Here is a 22880-nt window from a genome sequence, read left to right as displayed (position 1 = left end):
TATTAACAAGAAAAGCACCTTCCTTCTTTGGCTTTGGCGATGATGACATTAGGCCTTAACAGCCGTTTTGCAATTTGTGAAACCTTTTTCTTTTCTTTTCCGATTTTCGAGTACATATAAAATTGCATAAATAAAGCAAATTACTTTTACCTTAATTCATATTCGAATTCATTAATTTTCAAAATAAATACTTTTATTAAAAATCTTAATTATTATTAACATATGTTGAAAAACAACGAAAGCATATTGATATTTCTTTTTAGTTGACTTTCAGAAAACAAATACACATATGTTAAAGCTCATTGGTACTACTTTGTAATTGACTCAGTGTGTGCATTTTAGCTGCAAAAGCATCACAGGATACCAAATAAGATGTTGATATTTCATCTTCCCTACCTTTTTTTTTTTTTTTTTATCTCATGTAAAATGCCAAACCCTAGTACCAACAATGAGTTAAAATAAAATATAACCAAATGGGTTGGTGTATTTAAGTCGTGGTCCCAAGTGTTCCATGTCTCGGTTTGCTGTTTCTCTGCGATTTGGCCAAAATGAACCCTTGTTCGATGTATTGTGACAACATAAAAGGTAAAAATGTCATTACCATTTTACTTATTACTTCAATTTTATCATTTATTTTTGAATGGGATATAATTTTAATATCTTGGTTTTTTTTTAATTTGGTTCAAAAATTATAAAAACTAACAATACAAAAATATTTTGTTAGGAAATAAAAGAACAACATTTTACAAAATTTTTAACTTTTAATTATTGTTTAATTAACTTAAACATGTAACAGTAAAATTGTACTTGTTCAAAAGTAAATAGTAAATTTGGATTTTATCCAAAAATAAAAATATCATCACATGTTAAAAAAGAGAGTAGAAATAACTGCACAAAATTTCTATCTTAAGAGGTGAAAGAAACATTGAACCGACATTATTATTATGGATTTAACTTTTTAAAGGGTTTTGTTTGGTAAGTGTTGGAATGTCTGGCAAGAAAATTTATTCATGCTAGCTATAGTAGCCCTGCTAACGAAACGCTCTTTAATTCTGGAATTCTTGCCATTGGAGAAAGCCAGGTGAGACTGGGTTTTCACCTTTTGTTTTGCTTCTAAAATAGAAGAAATTAGTTTAAATACTTTTGTCTATCATAGAGGGTAGACTCTGGAACAAGGCAACAATTACATATTATGTTAATTTCTCCTTTTTTTAAAAAAGAAAGAGAATGGAAAACGGAAAACATGCTTTCTATGGCCATTATAACGCTCTTGCATTTATCATTTGAGAAATAATTATGTACTTGTTTGGTTATAAATTGAATAATGTAACAGTAATTCAAGTTTGGCATAACCGTTGTCATTTTTTTTACGGGACAATTTTAAAATTTAAATTCTATTTCATTCAAAAAAAATGATGCAAAATAACAAATAGTTGCGGTTAAAATACTCTCACATTTTTCAATTTTAATCAAAATTTTAAACGGTTCAATTATCTAATTGCTTTGAAATTGAAGGAAACTACAGAAGAACCAAGTCAGATATTGACATAAGTCATACATTGATGCATAGTTGTTAATGAAGACAAAAACTTGGGTGGAAGTACTTGGGTGGTGTGCGTAGACCTTGTCAAATTTCGAAAAACAAAAGCCAAGTGCATGGCCTAAATATTCCTTGGAAGTAGGAGATAAGGTAGAGCCTGGAGGCATTAGCAAGACTTGGATAAATAAGGGTAATGTCAAATGTCAAAGCTCTATATTGGTAGAAATAATTTGCGTTCAAGTCAAGAAAAGGATTGAAGCTTGTAGCAGGAAGAGGAGTGAGGAGTAGTCGTAGTAACTATTTACAGAGAGGGATAAAGAAAGGAAGGGGTCCCAAGTATCTCGTGACACCCTTCATTTCAGTTCACCGCACCTGGCGTCCAATCAAAAGTTCCAAAGCTTAACCCCCCCTCTGCCCCTTCTCATCACCCTCACTCCTTACTTCCCCCCTTTGCCCTTTTTCAGGATCTGGTTGCTCAACCGTTACTCCTTCCCTCTTTACACTTGTCCCCTCACCATCTAACTTTTTCTCTTTGTTTCTGTTACAGGAAAACTACTACATAAGAATCCTACTACTCTTTCATCATTCATCATTCATCAATCATCAATCATCAATATAAGCTATTACTTGCAACTTTTATTCTAAATCATCCATGTAAATCATTGTATTCGAAAAACTGTTTTTTGAAAATTTATTTCTTAAAATAATAATTTAATTAAATCTTAAAAAATGTTTATGAAAATCCGTCAATAAAACTGTTAATTTACGTAAAGATTTTATGGATTTAAATTAAAGGTAGGAGATAAATTAGGGTTACTTTTATCGCATGGCTTGTAGATTTCTTGTAGAAGAATTGGGTCAATACTGAAAGCACGTAATTTAATCATCACAATAATTAAAAATTTATGTAAAAATGTAGTGGAGCAAAATGCAAGTGGTGGTGGTAGTGGCATGCTACTAGTGTATTTACTGTGGGAGGGATCTACTATGAGCCAGTTGGGCCCACTAAATCTATAAGAAAATTACCAGGCAAAGGAAAAATGGACCACATTTAAAGTGTAATAAAGGTTGGGTGTACGAGAGGCCCAAGTAGCAGGAAAGAGGGAGTGACAAAAATCTTAAATAAGTTGCCAGTCGGGGATGGCTTTGGTTAGTGAGTTAAAGCCTGAAGGGGAGGAAAAGTGTCTTTAATATTTCTTGAGTAACCCCGTGAGCTTTGCGGGACATAGGAGAAGCAAATTGCCCTAGTATTTGGGTTAGTTTACCTGCAATTATTTCTAAGGGAAAAATAAATAAATAAATTGTTATTTTAAATACAACTCGCCGGGATGATGAGTTCTGAATTTAATGAAATCGCCCGACTGGTGCTCCCTGCTCTTTAGCTTGCTTGATGAGTTGATGTGACCTTGGGGCTGGTGGATTAAATTCCATGTTGGCCTTTGTACTGTACTGTACTATTTTTTAGATTTGACAATTTTTATTTTCATGTCTTATTCGTATTAGGTAAATATATAATATTAATAATTATACAGGTAAATATAAACACAATACGATTAATTAATTATATCAAAATCTTAAATACATACATAAATATGTTTAATACACATACAACACGACTCGATTAATATTAATACATTTATTAAACATATCAAGTTAAATTTTTTATAACATAACATGATTAATAAGATTAAATTTTATATTATTAAAATAATTTTTTTTAAAGGAAAGATGAATTTCATTAATCATCACCATAACATGTATTACAATTGAAGGTGGAGCTAGCTAACATTCGTTGAGGACGTCAAAGACGAAAAGGAATAAAGTCTGCCAAGGTTCTAAAACGACTATTGGGGCTTGCTCTGGTGCTAATCATCTATCATGACGTGTTTAAGATAGGTGATCTTATTCTCCGATCTTAAATAACAAGCAATAGAACTAATACATTAGATTTAAATAACAATTAAAAGATTCATAATAAACAATAACTTTATGTAACATGTATATCAAATGAATAAAATATATAAATAGTTAATTTCGCATAATAGCGATGAGTAATCCTTATCCAAACTCACAAGTTCATAAATATTTTTTAAACAATGAAGTGTATTTTAATGGTGAGTTACATAAGAGAGAATAAAGTAAAAATAAAAAAACAAAAGAGAAAAAAGAAAGAGAAGGAGAAAGAGGCATAAATAAACTTAAGAATTAATGTAAAATTGATTAAGACTTGTGGAATCATTTTATTATTTATTATTTATATTAATTATTAAATAAAAAAACATTTTGAGGACCATTAAAATATATAATAAATAAATAAATTCAAAAATTTTGGAAGGATCACAACCCCATAAATATATTACTCTTCAAGGCTATTAAAAATATATATAATATCTAAAAATTTTCAAAATTTTAGGGGCAATAATAATATGGCCCTCCACCCCTGATTACAATATGAATTCACAAAATATAAACATATTAGAGCCCCTCATATTATAATCACAACACTACCCCTAGCATGAAGGAAAAGCTTCATTAAAAAACCTTGTTATGGCAAAACTCAGTGGGACAAGAACCATGAGGAAGAAAAAGAGTACGTTCCTAACATGCTCTCCATTACATAGTAACAAACTCTTTCTTCCTAGCCTGACAGCAAACAGTTACAGCTAGTTCGCATCTTGCAAAATGACCTATTTAACTATGCTTAGCATATTATCAAGCACTCTCCATACAAATTATTCTTTCTTTAACAATTTTGCCTCATGAGTCAACTTTTAAGATAATTATACAAACTATTTAGTTAGAGTTAAAATATTAATAAGATTAGGATTAACCTTATACATATATGTGTAATTACATTTCTCAATATGTCATTTAGATTTCTATTTAACTTATACAATTTATATTATACAATATTTTATCTTCAAATTAATATCAAATTTGTATAAGTAAAACATACTTCTATTATTCAAATTTATAATAAAAAGTATAAATATTATAATATTTACTAAATATAATAAAATTCAATATGAATAAATCTTAACCATCATAAAAATAATAATGTTTATATGAATTAATAAATGAGCCTTAACTGTATAGTAAACGAATTTACACGACATATGAACATAATTAAATAAATAACTAATAAATGAGTCATAAATTATACGAATATATAACAGTATGATTAATTAATCATGTCTTAAATATATCTCAAATTAAATAAATTTAATATAATTTATTTATATTTTAATCATGCTATGTTGTCACATCTTATACAAAATTGTCACGTATATATTACGTCTCGTGGTTTCCTAGGGAGTTGAAAGTCTAAACCGGCCTAACGATATGGCCCAGTTCCTTATCACTGGCCTTTAATATATCCCAGAGTCGGCCCAAAGTTGAAGGATTAGACATTTGCTTCATATCCACCGCTCCACAAGTCAACGCGGAAAACTGGCAAATGTAGTAAGCCACGTCAATTACTCACATGATTAAACCCGTGAGAGCATTCAAGATCTCTTGCCTCAAAGTCTGTGGCCTTCTTAATCTAGCTTTAATCATCATATGTGTATATCCAATTCCAACTAAATAAGCTAACAAGGCAATGATAAAAGCACATGCCATTAAGTGAAACAATTATAGTAGTACAATAATCTTGTAAAGGCCTTCTTACACACTAATTAAACAAGTAATACCATAGTTAAAACTTGCATAGTTTAAACTGTTCAATTCATTTATCATTATATAGGCGTCAAGATTAGTAATGAGATATATCAATTAGATTTAAATTTTGATTAAGGTAATGAGAGACTTGAGGAGGTTTAAAGAGTGTATTTTGGTAAATTTTTTTTCTTTTATCAATACTTTTTTATTATTTTAAATTAATTTAATTATTATGTTTTCGAATAAAATACAATTATAATAATTTCTTGAATATGTCTTGTGTCATTGTTACTATTTTTTATGTGTTATTTAATTAAGGAAATAGGGATAAGATGAAATAAATTAAAAAATAATATCTCAATGAATATTTAGAATCGTTTATAGATGGATTTTTCAGGAAAAATTGTAATAATAAAAGGGTTTTTTTTTTTTTATAAAGACTTTTTGATTTTCTATCAGATCTAGATTCACCGTCAATCGTACTCAAACAAAAAAATCTTCTAAGATAGACGAAAGAGAGGAAACGGGGAAGAATGGCAGTGAAGTTGACAACAAAGCCATCAAGGAGGTCGCCGCCTCAAAATGGTTGATATTTTTAGCGGCACAAAAACATCTTACTCTACAAACTTCTCTTAAACCCCGAAGCACCAAATTTTCAGTTTCATACAACTCCATCCACTTCATTTCCCTTTAACCCAATCAAAATGATTAGTAAACAAGAACAAGGAAAACGGGAAAAAAAAAAAAATCAAACCCCATGGTCTCGTGTACGACTATGCTACAGCGACGTATTGGTTTATTGATTTTTTTTTCTTTGTTTTTATGAATCTCAAGCTCATGCCCTGAAGATTCACCAACCAATCCTAACACACCAAGAAAGGCTAAATCAGCCAAACTGGCAAAATATCTGGGGACAGGAAAGGGACTGAAATTTAAGCCTTGAACTAAGGAAAAAACTAAAAAGGTCGACGTGGCAGGATCTTAAACCCAAAATCCAAACAAGTCTTAATCGTTACGCTTGAGAAGTCGATGGAAGATGATGGAGGCGTAGATGATAACACAAAAAGGCAGAGGGGTCTGGGTAAAAAAATAGGTAGCGGAAAAGCGAAAATTACATTTAAGTGTAACAAAATTCATAATATTTAAGAGAAGATGGTTTTTTTAGAAAATAATTTGGATTGAGTGTAAGAGCCTATTTTGTAAGTGTCATAGAAGGACAGTGAAGAAAGGGATAAAATGGCGCAAAGCCAAGAAAAATGTCAGGGTTTTTCTCATTGAATTAGCTCTCAATAGAACTGAATATATACAGTGTTTAAGAGTGAAGTAAAGAAAAAGAAAATATATAATAATTACGTGTTAATTACCGTAACAGTGAAACGATGCATTTGTATCGAGATTGAGCTTATTCACTTCTAATCTGTCTAATACTCCCCCTTAAGAGGATATGTGAATGTTATGAACACTCATCGTACTCAAAAAATTATGAAATTGCCTTGACTGCAATGCCTTGGTGAACATATGTAGTGGTTTAATTGTACCTTTAAGCACCTTTTCTAGATAAATGGTAGTTCATTTTGATATATTCGGTCATTTTATGAAAAATTAGATTTTTGCTAATATGAATAACAATTGACAGTCAGAGTAAAGCACCACAACATCGTTATATTTGATCTCAAAATCTAACAGTAAATGTTTTAATTAGATAACTTCACAGCATCTGGATGTCGTGGATTGATATTATACTTTTGCTGAGCTTCGAGCTATAACAAATAACTTATTTGATTTCCACATCACCAAAGAATTTTTAACGAAAATATTATTATATCTTATGATGGATCTCCTAAAATCATGACATCCTACTAAATTACTGTCACAATAAATTGATATTTTTAAGTCTAATTTTGACTCATCGTGATAGAAAAACGACATGTTATTTTCTTTTTATAAACTTCTCAGATTTTCTCTCACTGACGACTCTCTGTTCTGCTTTTTCTCTATTCAAAGCTTATTCAGAGATTTCTTTTACTTACAGCATTGCTTTTTTGTTTTTTGGTATATGTCTTATATTTAACATGTTAAAGTTTTTATGACTTTTCTCGATTATACTTTTTGATGTTTAGTTTCATACGAAATTGGAAAGCTAAAAGAAATATTTGTTCTGAATTCAAGTTCGGACTATTTTCATTGCCACTCTTCTTGAAGATGTTAAAGAGGGAGGTGCGAAATTCGCTAAGATGACTTCTCGGTTTTGAGGCTTTGCAAGTGAACTACGAAGGGAGAAAAGCCAATGGGTTTTGCTCTCTTCTCAAGTGCACAACTTGCATTTGTTGCAAAAGATTCCCTTCAAGTGTTATATAAATTATTTAATTGACGTTTTTAGTTTAACTATCTGATACATATCTCCCTTTTTTGAAACATTGATTGTGTTTGATTTTGGATATTCTTTGTTTAAGTATTAGTTTTTCTTCTTTATTGTAAATCGCTTTTGATTAAATAAATAGCAGTACGATAAAGCTTAAATCTCTTTAAAAAAAGGAGCGAAAGCAAAACCTTTGAGGCCCATAATAAGTTGCTTGCTTTTCATCAAACCAGCAACGAGTTACACAGGTCTCTATTGCTTGACAAATTGCAAATTTTTTTTCGTTGATGTGAATTATTCATTGCAACGTTCATGAGACTATTGATGACAGAATAGTTGACTTTCAGAGTACAAAGTTCTACGGCTGTTACTGTAAAATTAGGTAACTAAATAAATGCAAAAGCTTTCTTAAATTATGCTATTTTATCATATGATCGTGAATTTATGACTATTATCATTTACGAAATTATATACTGTGATGCTTGCATGAGTTTATCAGTTATCTATTATGACTATCTGTATCAAAACTTTTGCTCGCATTTGCATGGCGTCTGATTCCTTTATCAGTTATCTATTATGACTATCTGTCTCAAAACTTTTGCTCGCATTTGCATGGCGTCTGCTTCCTTTCTGCTTGATTTCTTTTACTCAAACAAAGTATCTACCAGGAACAGACTGACTGCCAAGATTAGAAAACATAATTTTCGCTATTAGTTTTTTGCTTCTCATATGGTTTGGCCTACCTATCTTTTGCACTGACATCTATTCTTCTTAATGTTAGTACCTCTTTTTAATTTTGCAATTTCATAATTGTCTTTTACTCAAGACTTTATATTTATCTTATTTTATTTTTAATGTATAAATTATAACAATACTATATTTGACGTAAGACATGTTTAACATTATTTTTTGATATTTTAACACAGCTACAATCGATGAAATCATGAGAAATACAAAAAAGATTTGTATATTTCAATATACTTTGTTTCTCCATTTTTTTTTTACTTTTACCTCATTATAATCGAACAGAAAATTTTATTATTTTACACAAGAAAATTATATTATTTTTTATTAATTTCTTGAAACGTAACTATTTATACCCGTTGCGTTGATTCTTTTTTTTATAAGAGGATGTACACGTTAATTGGTTACTATATACAGCTCCTCTTAACCAAAATTTGGCCTTTCCATATCTTACAACAAAGAGAAAGCAAGGGCAATTTCGTCTTCACAATAATATACCACATTGTACTTGAAATATCTTTTACATTGACCACCAACCCATTTTTATTTTGAAATAAAGACTGGACATCTATGATTTTCTATTTTGATATACTTTCCTGTAATCTACCCCCACCCAAAAAAAAAGAAAAAAAATAGAAAGAGAGTAAAAAAGAGCTGGTTGTTATAAGCCACATCTATCCTCTGCATTTTCCTTCTCTCTTCGGCCGACCATTTGCACTAGATAAAAAAGGGTCTCTTCTCTCTGCAACTTCTAAAAGAAAAGACCCCTTTTCAGTTTTACTCTCTATTTCTATTTTATCTTTTTCAGCTTTTTTTTTTCTTTTCTTCCTGCACCGCTTCTTTCCTTTTTGAGGTGAGTTTTGGAAATTTCTTTTTTCGGTTTGATGCTTGGTTTTGGGTTTCTTGCCTTGTCGGAAATTAGGGTTTTTCATTTTCGGGTCATAGTCTTCAAGTAAATTCTTTGTTTTCTTTTTCTCCAGAAAATCTTGGTTAGGGTTTTGGTTGGGTTGGTTTGGGTTTGAAATTGATTTTTTGGTTTGAAGTTTTTGGTGTTTGTTGATTCTTTGTTGGGTGCTCAATATTTATGGTTTTTTTTTTAATAAAAATTTGTCTGGTTTGGGTTTTCTTTTTTCTTTCTGTTGTAATCGCTAATGGATAAGGTGAGTAAGCCACCTTTTGAAATTGGGATAAAAAAATTGTAGTATTACGTTAATGCTAATGATTGCTGGGTGGACGTGGATTTTTATTAAAAGCGATTTATAACTTTGCTAAAGTAAATTGAGCCAATTGAAAGTGCAAAGCTTCTAGCAAAAAAACCACAGTTATACCTATATGTTATATTCATGAATTCGGCTATTTTTGTAACATTTGCTTGTTCTTAGCACTTGGGTAGCTTGTTTATCGTGAGACTATTTTTTTTTTACTGTTGTGATTTTCTAGGGGTTATAAGCTTGGTGCTGTGAAATTATCAATTTTGGCTGAGCCTGATTGAAATGCCAATTCTTCCAAATTATGTACATTCTAGATTCTATGTTCACTGTATTTCAGTTATTAGATTCAGAAGTGGCTTCTAGGGTTAATCAAATGATCAATAGTTGTGCTGCTAACTCTGTTGGTATAAGTTATATATATATTGTATATTAAAGCTGTTGAATCTATGTTTTGCTTGAAGAAGTGTGATGACTATGGTCTGTGGTGTAAAAGTGTCATTGGCTGGTAAACTGTTTCCACTTTTAGTTGACTTTGAGATTATGTTGAATCTTCTTTCTCGTGCTACTTTGTTCTTCGAATTTACTGGTTGTTCATTATTGAGTTTAGAACATTCATTTATGCCAAGTAGACTCTGGTGATTTTGTGGAGAATGCAAGTATTCTATTGTCCCTTGTAAGGTATTCATTCCAGCTGACTTGTTTCATTACTAAATGCAGATTGCTTAATAGGAGTGATGGCTAAGGTTCTGGCTCAGTCAACTATTGTTCCTGCTCTAGTTACTAGTCGAAGTCATGGTCCATCCAAAGAATCTTCAAAATCAAAAGGGTCTGCCAAAATGATGTGCAGTTTACAAACACCTGGATTGAGGATAAGAAGTTTCTCTGGGTTGCGTGGTTCAAATTCTTTAGATAATATGGTCAGATTTGGCCAAGATTTCCGTTCTAAGGTTGCAATTTCAATCTCTTCCCGACGAGGAAGGGGTAGCAGATGTGTACCTAAAGCCATGTTTGAGCGCTTCACAGAAAAAGCAATTAAAGTAATTATGCTTGCCCAAGAGGAAGCCAGACGGCTTGGCCATAATTTTGTTGGTACAGAGCAAATTTTATTGGGCCTTATTGGTGAAGGTACTGGCATTGCTGCGAAAGTTCTTAAATCCATGGGAATCAATCTTAAGGATGCACGTGTAGAGGTGGAGAAGATAATTGGAAGGGGCAGTGGGTTTGTTGCTGTGGAGATTCCATTTACTCCTCGTGCAAAACGTGTTTTGGAACTCTCATTGGAAGAAGCGCGCCAACTTGGTATCTATATACTATATAGTTTTTGCTTTTCGTTCTTAATTCATTTTACAACAGCTTTTAAACTGGGATTAGCTAGTAGGAAGAGTTATACTACCATTTCATCATTTTATTTGGCTTTCATTTTATGTGTGTTGGTTATCTGTATAACAATTCACTCAGTCATTTCTATTCATAATAGAATCTATTTATTTGCAGAAGATCACGTGAATCAAATTTCCATTTGATTGACTTAACCAATAAGAAAAACATTTTATATGATGAAAAAGAAAAAAATTTGTATCAAAGGATTATTGTGGTGGTGGAGAGCCTTTTTCCTTCATCTTTAAATGAGTCAGAAGTTTAGCTGTATGCTCCTAACTTATCTCACCAAATCCTTGAATTCCAGCCAGCACTTAGTCCTTTCTTCATTCTATTTACATGCACATGCGCTCTGGACTTCATAAATTTACTTAGATTAACTGGTAAATTTTATTTTATGAAAATTTCAGGCCATAATTATATTGGATCAGAGCATCTTCTTCTTGGGCTGCTTCGTGAAGGTGAAGGTGTAGCAGCCCGTGTTCTGGAGAATTTAGGTGCTGACCCAAGCAATATCCGCACACAGGCAAGAAATGCATTAACCAACTTGATCTTGCTTCAAATTTCTGGTTTGTTTTTTTTTTTTTCAATGTAAAAAGCTAATGGGGGTTAATCTTCTATTTGAGTACTAGGTTATTCGTATGGTTGGTGAGGGCAATGAAGTTAGCGTTGTTCCTGGAGGATCAACTGGCAACACAAAGATGCCAACACTTGAGGAATATGGAACCAATTTGACTAAGCTCGCCGAGGAGGTACGAAATTTGTTTATCTGGTATATAATCTGGGCATTTGCATGTGCTTGTTTCTAAGCTGGTTTTCCCCATTCCAGGGTAAATTGGATCCTGTTGTTGGGAGGCAGGTTCAAATAGAACGTGTTGTCCAAATATTGGGTAGACGGACCAAAAATAACCCATGTCTTATAGGAGAACCTGGTGTTGGAAAAACAGCAATTGCTGAAGGCCTTGCTCAGCGTATTGCTAGTGGTGATGTTCCTGATACAATTGAGGGAAAGAAGGTGCATACATGTTATTTAGCATTAAGAATATTTTGTCTTAGCAGAGAGATTTTACAAATTGATAGTGATTTTAAAAATGTTTTCATGTTTTGGATTTGTTCTGACATGCAAATCTGATTGTAATATTTTTCCATGTTCCCCTTTTAGAATTGCCTCAAACTTATGCCAATTTTGCTCTAGTTGCGTACTAAAATTCTGTGTAATGTATGTATAACATCTATTTCCATCACGGGTCATATTTTTACCCGGAATGTTTACTGCATTAGTATACATAACATGAAATGGTTGGTCAATAGAGATTATAGTCACTTAAAGTCGAGAGTTTCATTATTTCCATAAAATTTGAATATTCCTATTTCCATAAAATTTGAATATTCCAAATTGTAAGGTCTTGCCTGAAGCTAATCAAAAGAAGACATAGATGGTTGATAGATTAAGATCTTGTTGCTGTGCTATTATCTTAATTTTATCAGGGGTATAAATCAACAATAAAGATGCTTGTATCTTTTAATGTCATTATAATTTCCTTTTTACCTGGTTTTTCTTACCCCTTTTCCAGACCTTTCAAAGATACAGGCATTATTTTTTGGTACTTTATTTTTTTTAGTTAGAAGTACACATTTATGACTGTTTTCTTGTTAGGTTATAACACTTGATATGGGTCTTCTTGTTGCTGGAACAAAATATCGTGGAGAGTTTGAAGAGAGATTGAAGAAGCTAATGGAGGAAATCAAGCAAAGTGATGAGATAATATTGTTTATTGATGAGGTGCACACCTTAATTGGAGCAGGAGCTGCAGAAGGGGCTATTGATGCTGCCAATATCTTGAAGCCAGCTCTTGCAAGAGGTGAATTGCAGGTAAATTTTGTTCTTACAATGAAGATTGTACTGTGTGTATTTATTTTTGTCTGGCAAACAAAAGAAGGAATTGGGAAAGCGTCTGTAGTTTTCTGTCTTTTCTAAGTTTGGATTGCCTGGTGCTGCATTTAAATCTACTAGATAAATTCTTCTTCACCGTTTCAGCAAGTGTTATAATCTTTTAGAGACTCAGGTTGATTGTTGTATCTGACTTCCATGTGAATTATTTGGTGCTTTCTCATTGCTGCTTGTGCTTGAATTTATATACTTCCGAATGATTATCATCTCTGTTATTTTAATCAAATCTGGCTATTTTTTTATATTTTTATTTGAATTGATGCAGTGTATTGGAGCTACAACACTCGATGAATACAGAAAGCATATTGAGAAAGACCCAGCTTTGGAAAGACGTTTCCAGCCGGTCAGAGTGCCTGAACCATCTGTAGATGAAACTATACAGATTTTGAAAGGTTTGCGAGAACGTTACGAGATTCACCACAAGCTTCGCTACACAGATGATGCCTTAATTGCTGCTGCACAGCTGTCATACCAGTACATCAGGTATGTGGTCATCTTATTTTCATCAAGTATCTTTTTTATTTGCATTGTCACAAAATAGTACTGCCCTTTTTGTGTCTCACCTTAATTTCTGTATGCTTCAGTGACCGTTTTCTGCCTGATAAAGCAATTGACTTGATTGATGAAGCTGGTTCTCGTGTTCGCCTTCGTCATGCACAGGTGTGCTTGCATTACAATCTAGTCAGGAGCAACTCTTGTATGCCTTTCTTTCTCAAGTTGATTTCATGAAATTATTGTTGTTGCAGCTCCCTGAGGAAGCTAGAGAGCTTGAAAAGGAGCTCAGGCAGATCACAAAGTCAAAGAATGAAGCTGTTCGCAGCCAGGACTTTGAGAAGGTACAAAGTGTTTTGAGTTTCGTGGGACCATTTATGTTGATTTCTGTTAGGGAGTGGATCAAAATATTTTACTGGTCCTTCTTTGGGTCCTAACTTCTTGGTGTTGGATTGTTTGATCTACTAAAGATTTGTTGTCTTACAAGGCTGTTAAGTGGTCAACCGTTGTTTTTCTCTTGTGGGTTTGACAATCTTGGGTACAACTGGCTCATATCATAACACATTCTTTTAAACAGGCTGGGGAATTACGTGACCGAGAAATCGAGCTCAGGGCTCAGATCACTGCCATCCAAGAGAAAGACAAGGAGATGAATAAGGCAGAGGCAGAGGCAGGGGAAGGAGGTCCAGTTGTGACCGAAGTGGACATTCAGCATATAGTCTCTGCCTGGACTGGTATTCCTGTTGAGAAAGTATCAACCGATGAGTCTGATCGCCTCCTTAAGATGGAAGAGACTCTTCATAAGCGAGTCATTGGTCAGGATGAAGCTGTCAAAGCCATTAGTCGTGCAATTCGACGTGCCCGTGTCGGTCTCAAGAATCCCAACCGGCCAATTGCTAGCTTCATCTTTTCTGGACCAACTGGTGTAGGAAAGTCAGAACTAGCAAAGGCACTAGCTGCTTACTATTTTGGTTCTGAAGAAGCCATGATCCGGCTTGATATGAGTGAGTTCATGGAACGGCATACGGTGTCCAAGCTCATTGGTTCACCTCCTGGTTATGTTGGTTACACTGAGGGTGGTCAGCTGACTGAGGCTGTTAGAAGACGACCATACACTGTAGTACTTTTTGATGAGATTGAGAAGGCACATCCTGATGTCTTCAACATGATGCTTCAGATACTTGAGGATGGAAGGTTGACAGACAGTAAAGGAAGAACTGTGGATTTCAAGAATACCCTTCTGATAATGACATCAAATGTTGGAAGCAGTGTAATTGAGAAGGGTGGACGACGGATAGGATTTGATCTTGATTATGATGAGAAGGACAGCAGTTACAATAGAATAAAGAGCCTGGTGACAGAAGAACTGAAGCAATATTTCAGGCCAGAGTTCTTGAATAGATTGGATGAGATGATTGTTTTCAGGCAGCTCACCAAGTTGGAGGTCAAGGAGATTGCAGATATAATGCTTAAGGAGGTGTTTGACAGGCTCAAAGCCAAAGAGATAGAGCTTCAAGTGACTGAAAGGTTTAGAGAGAGGGTGGTGGAGGAAGGATACAACCCAAGTTATGGAGCAAGGCCTTTGAGAAGAGCCATTATGAGACTTCTTGAGGACAGCATGGCCGAGAAGATGCTTGCTAGGGAAATCAAGGAGGGTGATTCAGTAATTGTGGATGTTGACTCTGATGGAAATGTTACCGTTCTGAATGGTAGCAGTGGTGCTCCTGAGTCATTGGCTGATCCAATTCCAGTTGTGTAACCAAATAGGTTTTTGGGATATGTTGTTTGTAACTTTTCTTTTTCATTGAACTGGCTATACTAGTTGTAGTCTGTTTTCTTGAAAGGACTACTTGGCAGTAGAATTGGAAGTCATTGATTGCTTGCCTGTGGACATTGAAGCTGTATTTCTGACACTGAATCACATGCATATTTGGAAGAGGCGCATAGAAGATGCTGCTGGTAGTATTAGGCTGGCAGTTTACTTAACAATAAAATTTAATTAGATTGGAATACGTTCAAAATGTTACGGCTTATTATTGAACCTGAATCGAGACTGTGAGGTGGTTCTTCAATGATCCACATTTAGAATTTTCTGCCTATTTAGAGCTGTTTACACCTAATCGTTAGATCACAGCTATCAATGCAGGGCATTGGATCCTAGAAATTCTGAAGTTCTTGAAGCATGATAAAGTTCTGTTACTTCACCAAAGCATGGAAATGACAGTATTTGCTACGTGACAGGCGACCGTAGTGACTTGCAGTTCGCACCCAGCAGAGTGATGAGCAGCCGGTAAAAATGACGAAATGTCAATAGAAATTGCAACGCACCGTGCTTGACAAATTGCATTTTATTTATTCGTTGAATAAAGATAATGATTAATGATACAGAATGCACTCCAAAAACAATTTGGAACCAAGATTACCCAGTATTCACCCGTTTGCAGTGGCAATGCATATGTCTGTAAAAACTAACTCCTTGTCTTTCACCATGTATGATACTTTACATTGACAAGATGATCTTTACAAACAGGATAACAGCTAAGCTGTTATCATGCTTCTGCTAATGACCGCAGAGATTTTGGTTCCAAGTTAACCAGCAGAGTTGAACTCACACCAAATATAGATTGAGAAGAGCAGCAAATCTAGGAATTGATGATTCCTCAGGGGTTCGATTGCACTAAAATGAATGTTCTGCTGCTACTCATCCATAACTGAATGAGACTGTCTCTGTGTGGGGCTTACACTCCCACCACGGTTCATTTTGAGTGCATCCAAAGCTTTCTGTATCTCCATGGTCATTGCACTGTCCACACTCCCTGAAGATAGCTTCTTGTGTGCTTTCTGCAAATGAAGCTTGAGTGAGCTGCTGCTCAGACCAGCATTCTTCCCGCAAATGGGACAGACTTTCATCATTGGTTTTCGCTGATGCCACTCCATTGAAACCTTTCCGTGCAGTTTCCGATCAAGATCCACTAGAATCCTTGAAAACCCATCATTGGGCTGGGCTCGGCGGTGAACTCGCTTAAGGGCATTCCATGCTTCTAATAAAGTTAAGTTCCTGCCCATGATAGTGAAAGTATTTCAGTCTTGATTAACCAAAAAGGTTCCATTTGCATGACAGAACTCTGGTGAACTAAGGTTTACCAATACTGGAGGTTTTTTAGCAGCAATGCAGCCTTTTGTTTATAAGCTTTCTAAAGTATAAAGCATGACATATAACTTACTTCCGAAGCATCAGGTATGCAATCACTAATGTGGCGCTCCTACTTCTCCCTTCAAAGCAATGAACTAAGACCCTTCCACCTATTTGTTCAACATGATCGATAAAATCAGAAGCTTCTTCAAAGATACCGCTGATGTTTGAATCTTCGTTGTCACATATCTGTTTCAATGAGGCACAACATGTATCATTAGATTCATTATGAAAGAGGTTTCCATGCAGGTAGTAGAACACTAAGATATAGAACCAGAGAGCTCTACAATCAACATTTCCTTAGATCTGAGTGTAAGATTAATGTACAAAAAGAAAAAGGATATTACCATTGCCATTGTGGTTACTCACTGCAACTATTACTGTTTTAGAGTTTTTGGTTGAGGTATAGTTGGGTTTAAGGCCTGATTAGTTGAGTTTATGATGTCCCATAGCAGAGAAAATAAGCAAGAACTAAATGGGATTTCAGCCAGATGAGTCAAATAACCCAGGAAATTTTCTTCATGTAGAAATAGACTGACAAAAAACCTAGAGGGAAAAAAATTGAATTACTTACAGAAAAATTTTTGTACTCAAATAAGTCAGGGTACTGTGAGTCTGACTGTCCAATTTCATTGGAGCACAAACACAAAATATGACTAATTCCCAAATGCTGCAGTGTGTAAACAGACCTTGCAGCCAGTGCCCCACCAATGAGCAAGCTACTAGTAATTAAAGATGGCTTTTCTGTATTAGCAGCCTCAGATATCAATGCTATCCTCTCAAGAATGTGCTCAAGCCTAACCTGTACGTTATAATAACATAAAAAAACATAGGACAATTAGTATCTACAGAATGCTACCTCAAACGCTGACGTAAAGATATTTGCGAGCTGCATAGAAAGAAGGCCAAGAAGTTGAAAGAAGGTATTACCTTTAATTCATAAGCATCAACAACACTGTTATTATCACTGCCCTCAAAAAATCCTGTATTAAAATTGTTCTCCTGGCAGAGTTTAACAGCATCATTTTTAAGCATTTCATTCCATTGTTCCAAATCTCTGCCTGATTCAGCATCAACCTGAGAGCAAAAATAGTATTAAACAATGAAGCATTACAAAGAAAAGTTTGATCTAGCACAAAAGTTAACACATTTCCGCAGAGTAGAAACTACCAAAAACTATGCCAGAAAACATATTGTTACACAAATTCGCAGCATAACAGCTAAACAAGCAATCAAATCTCACTAAAAAGATTTTACACTCCCTACCTGCATGATGTCATTGTTAAATGTCATAAACACTGATAGTCAGCATTAATCCTGTCAAAGCAGGGTCTGTGACAGGAATCCAATAGACTGTTCTATCCTTTTCATATTTTTCTACGAGAGTGGTTAGTATAAAAGACTCAACCCATGCATTTACTCTTTTCAAGATGAGACTTTAACATAAAATATCCAATGGCACTTCAGTAATTGCCATAAGTTGTTTGACATATCTATATTCCACTGAAACATTGTTTTATAAAATGACATTCCATTTTGTTTACAAGTATAACAAACCTTGGCAAACTTATGGAAGTCTCGGAGCTTTGCAGTCAAACGCAAGCTATGAAGGGGCTCTCCACTACCTTTGTGGAACTTTCCATGCCAGCCTTCTCGTGACATTGGAGAACTAGAGTCCATGCTTTCTCTGTGCCCTGACGATGATGATTTTGGAGCCGTTCTCTGTAACTCTGAATCACTATAATCTGATCGGTTATCACTGAGGACTCGCTCCTTACTTGGAGTAGATGGGGAAGCAATACCTCCAAGGCAAGGAGGATGCAATGGTGACTCAGGAACTGCTAAATCCTCCTTATCAAAGTCCCCTGATGTCTTATTTAAAATTGTCAGAAATTGACGTAACAAGCTATCAAGCTTTTGATGAAGTGTGAGCAGGAATATATGGAATCCCTGCAGATCCCTTAAAGCTGCACGGAACCCACTACGAAATTCTTGAACAACTGAGGTCGTTTCAGTTCCCCGCATATCAGTTGTATCAGCATCATCTGGTGAAGCAGTTCCTAATTTCCCACATGTTATATCATGTAACAAGTTGGAGGAGTAATTGGAACTATTGAGAAGTAACTCAACCAATTTAGGATAAATTACTTGGTCATTTGCACGTTTTCCAACAGGAGGTCGACGTGGTACACCAGAGTCTATAGCCACAATGTGGGAACCGGAATGGAATGATTCACTGAATGTTGGACTTACTATACTCATGTCACTAGATTTAGGTGATTCTGTTATTTCAGAAAGATCAGAGCTCTGTGATACCAGTCCTGGACTATGAGGGCTTAATCTGCTGTCAACTGAAGATGCCCTTCGTTCCTTTTGAATAGCTCTAATCACCCTAGGGCGGAATCGCTTGATTGCAGAGTCAAATGCCTCATCCAAAGAACCCATATTTGCAGAGCTTGTTTTGTCTGCTAACAACAAATTTGCAGGATTTCCACGCCATCTTAGTTCACGGCAAGGAAGTCTATCTTCATTTCTGATGACAAGGTCCAACATCAAGACCCTACCAAGAGCTGCTGCAGTTCTTTCTGCAGTCCCCTTTGAATCAAATCCACTTACGCTTTCCAACAAAGGGGATCCATGAACATAACTGCAAAAGACATGGTTCTTAAAATTCAAAATGCTGCATAAAGAATGTAACTATTTTCCTTGGATGTCAAGATTTCTTCTCTAATTGCTCTCTAAATGTAACTATTTTCCTTGTATGTCAAGATTTCTTCTCTAATTGCTCTCTAATTTTATCTAAACAAGCCCTGGATGACTACCGTGTGCACTAATAATACGGTACCCTTGCAGCAATCATGAACCAGTTGCTCCTGCCTTGAAGATAACCCTACAATATATTGCTTGATACAAAAACTTTTGAAGTACAAACTTTCTAAGGCTCTCAGTTTTGCACCAATCAGTGGAATCATATGGCCATAACCACATCCTCAGCTGATTTAACAACCCTTACAGTCTTACAAATCCAGGTTTTATTCTCACCTCATCAGAAAAAGGCATCGGCTAAGTTCTAGTGCCTCCAAAAGCTCTGAACATGTGACTTCACCTACTTCATCTCCTTCTGAGGTTGCTGTAATTCTTGCTTTCTGTGCAGCTTCCTTTATCTGAAACCACTCTGGGCTAGAATTATGAATTACTCTAGCCTGTTGCAAAAGAATCAGTAATCATTAAAAGGAGAGTTAAAAGAAAAGGAAAACCAAAAACAAAATAAAACACAAAGCGTCCGACAGAGTGTTCGATGTAAGGTTGGAATTATAGCCAAATATGTTAGTAATACAGAACAGCTGGTGTATAGAGGTTCAACCTGAGGAGTCCGGATTCCTAGCCACTTCGCAAACTCATAACCCAGGCGTTCTGATTGTGTGGCCATCCTTGAAGACGAAAACTTTATAACGGCTGCTGCTTCCTTTGGAGAAGTATCATCAACCCCAGGCTGGTTGAATAATGCAAAGAAAACAACTCCTCCAGAATTTACTGTAACCTAAATGCAGACAACTGAAGATAAATCCAGGTGGCAGATGAGAATAGAACTAATTAGGAAGTAACTTATCCATGAGTCAGGCAAAGTCTACACTCTTGCTACACGAATACACAGCAGAGTTTTGAGCACACAAAATTCATGGAACTTATTATACAAACTCTAGCAGTTTGACACTTTCAATATTTATGAATATTTCCCTTTTGTTGGCATCTGAAAACTATCTCATACTATTGAATAAACTAATCCAGTTGAAGAAATAAAAAAGAATAGTATTTTATTTGAAGTTAGATGCATTGCAGTCCCATGTAGGAAGGACCTGACTAGCAAATAAAAGATTAGCAGCAGTGAAGATAAAGCATTTAAAGTTCCTTTGTTATTAGTAATTTTCCTCCCAATACTTCTGGATTGCTGACATAAAGATGAAGAAAGGTGTCATTCCACCTCTAATGATTAAACTGTATCACACACCTCAAGGGCTTTATTTTGTTCATCCTCAGAATGGTCAGTGCTACTACTGTGCTCCGTATGGTGAAGTGAAGAAAGCATGTCCCAGGAAAAAGAGCTTGATTTGATGTCCAAAACTGCAGCTTTACCTAGTCTTTCCCACAAATTGATTTCTGGAGGATGCTCAGTGGGCAGAAGACTTGGTGAATCAACAGGTGAGTCTTCTGCACTGAATAATAATAACAGTGAGGAGTAAGTAACAAAGAAAAATCTCATCCATAATATTTTGACACACCAATTTCCTTCTAGTACAAACTAATATTCAATTGTTGGATGGTCAAATCATTGGTTATAACCTAATCAAATGTTGATTTAAAAATGAACATCCAAATCAAAATAAGAACTTCCAAGTGCATTTATATCAATGACTGATGCAAAATTTCCTCCTTTCCTAATGACCATAGTCGAAATTATAACATGCTGTCTAAAATATCACTCCTACCAAACTGAAACGCCCCCGTCCCCCTAATAGGACAAAACAAAAAATCCAAGAGGAAATGACAGATAAAAGCAGAGTGAGTGGGTTTTTCTAATAGAACCCAAAAACAAACTTCAACACAACTTTCTAAAACTTAAGCAGCATTGTTAGTCCATAATTATCAAGGCAATGCTTATCAAAACAAAATTCATAAATTCATAAATTCATAAATTAGCATCACAATTGAAATATTGCCAGTGATCAACAATTGGAACTAAAATGAATCAAATAACGTACCTAGAAGCCATACTGTCAAGCCTGTTGGGACGGTTAGGGAAGCCAGAGGATCGGTATTTCCCGCTCCGTTTACGAACCAGTTCCAACCATTGGGTGAACCGAGAAGCCGGACCTGCCGTTATATCTCCCAACATATACAATACCTGCATCATTTTTTTTTTTGCACATTCCAGTTCCACATTACTAAAAAAAGGAAGAGATCTTTAGGCTTCTAACACCAAAAAAGAACAATGCCAATTCTCTTTTACCCGGGAAGTGACGGTTAAGGGCAATGGGGCGTCAGGTTCGTCGGATCCGAGGTCGAGCTCTTTCTCTTCCTCTTTTTCCTGTAATTCTTGCATATATAATTTATAATGATCAAAGAAACGGGAATGGAAAATTCAAAACCCTAGATTTAAGTAAAAATTCCAAGCAAGAAAAAGTTCCCCTTTTTTTTTTCCTCTGTTGATTTGGGTTTATGCAGAAGAGCAATGATGTGGATTTTTCAAAAAAGAAAAAAGAAAAAAAAGAATTTTTTTTTATTACCTGGAGGTGTAGAGAGTTGATGATTGCAGCAGGGTTTTCTTTTTTGGGTTGTGCCATTCTGTTTTTGTGTCCTTTTTTTTCTTTGGTTAGTATTGAAACAATGGGAGGCCAAGGCCCAAGGTTACAGCTGAGTAGTCAAATTATAGAAAGAGAAAGAGAGGAAAAAAGGGATGGATGGGTGGTTTATAGTTCTGCTTTTTTCAAGGAAAGGAAGAAGGAGATCCCACTTTTTTCAGATTGGGAGTGGGTGGTTATTAAATTAGGCAGTGAAAGTTTTAACTGTTTCTTCACTAAGGCAGCACTAAATCAGTAGCCAAAAAGAAAAAAGAAACAGAAAACTAGAAAAGTCAACTGCAAAATGGATGGTGGTGGGAGCCTGGTCGGTTTGCCGGAAATCATCAAAGTTGGGTTTCTTTTGCTTTTCTGCAATGATGATGGCACCCACGCTCTAATAGTTAGTTTCCGGGTGACCTTCACCAGGAGCCCTGGTGGGGTGTCATGCAGTTTCTTATTCTCGCTACTATTATTTCATGTGGTCCCCTACATCTTGCACTTGAAAATTTTTTAGTTTTCTTTTTTCCTTACATCTTTGACTGTATATTTGAAGATGGGATTTCACATGTGAAAGGCGGAAAATTCAGGGAAGGCATGTATTCAGGACTTGTGACATGCCGCAAGACGCGTTTACTGTCGGATCATGGTGCTTGGTCTCTGCTTTTCTTGTTGTTTCCCATTGAATGTTGTATGAACTTAAACTGCGGCGAGTGTTGAGACACTCAGAGACTGGTTCGTTTGTACGATTTGGGGCTAAAAGATTCCTTTGTTTTGATAGAAAATGAGTGGCTGTTATACTGGTTTCCATCAACTTTAGGGTGGTCGAGAGGAGGCAGGAGATACTGGGTTGTTATTAACCTTATCGTTGTCCCTGTTGGGAGTCTTTCTTTTTGGTCCCTTGCCTTCACTGTAATTGGAGGTTTATCTTGATTTCTGGTATAGAGAAAAAGGTCAAAATGATGGGGGCTTGGAAGTTGGAAGCTTTTAAGATATGTGCTAATGAAAATGTTCACA

General features: G+C 35.1%; 2 protein-coding genes across 4 annotated transcripts; one reads left to right on the top strand and one right to left on the bottom strand.

Annotated features, from left to right (window-relative positions):
* LOC18605189 (chaperone protein ClpC1, chloroplastic) lies at positions 8952–15402 on the top strand. The gene is made up of 10 exons (XM_007038053.2): positions 8952–9156; positions 10232–10813; positions 11302–11417; positions 11524–11643; positions 11721–11906; positions 12549–12764; positions 13108–13325; positions 13427–13502; positions 13589–13678; positions 13912–15402. Exons 2-10 carry the CDS (start codon positions 10249–10251, stop codon positions 15091–15093), a joined length of 2769 nt encoding a protein of 922 aa, XP_007038115.2. The 5' UTR covers positions 8952–9156; positions 10232–10248; the 3' UTR covers positions 15094–15402.
* On the bottom strand, positions 15668–22848 carry LOC18605188 (dual specificity protein phosphatase PHS1). 3 transcript variants are annotated; one of them, XM_007038050.2, is made up of 11 exons: positions 21813–22848; positions 21536–21613; positions 21288–21430; positions 20537–20741; positions 19892–20068; positions 19570–19730; positions 18085–19174; positions 17458–17604; positions 17102–17329; positions 16559–16716; positions 15668–16392 (listed from the first exon to the last, which is right to left on the bottom strand). In XM_007038050.2, the coding sequence occupies exons 1-11, from the start codon at positions 21867–21869 to the stop codon at positions 16032–16034; spliced, it is 2805 nt and encodes a 934-aa protein (XP_007038112.2). In that variant the 5' UTR covers positions 21870–22848; the 3' UTR covers positions 15668–16031. The 3 variants fall into 3 exon arrangements, 2 of the variants coding, with proteins under 2 accessions (XP_007038112.2, XP_017972835.1); XR_001927097.1 differs by having other exon boundaries at positions 16296–16392; positions 17217–17329; XM_018117346.1 differs by lacking the exons at positions 15668–16392; positions 16559–16716 and adding an exon at positions 16725–17073 and having other exon boundaries at positions 17217–17329.

The sequence above is a fragment of the Theobroma cacao genome, chromosome 3 (assembly GCF_000208745.1).
Source record: "Theobroma cacao cultivar B97-61/B2 chromosome 3, Criollo_cocoa_genome_V2, whole genome shotgun sequence".
NCBI lineage: Eukaryota > Viridiplantae > Streptophyta > Magnoliopsida > Malvales > Malvaceae > Theobroma > Theobroma cacao.
This window is presented reverse-complemented; position numbering and strand designations above follow the sequence as displayed.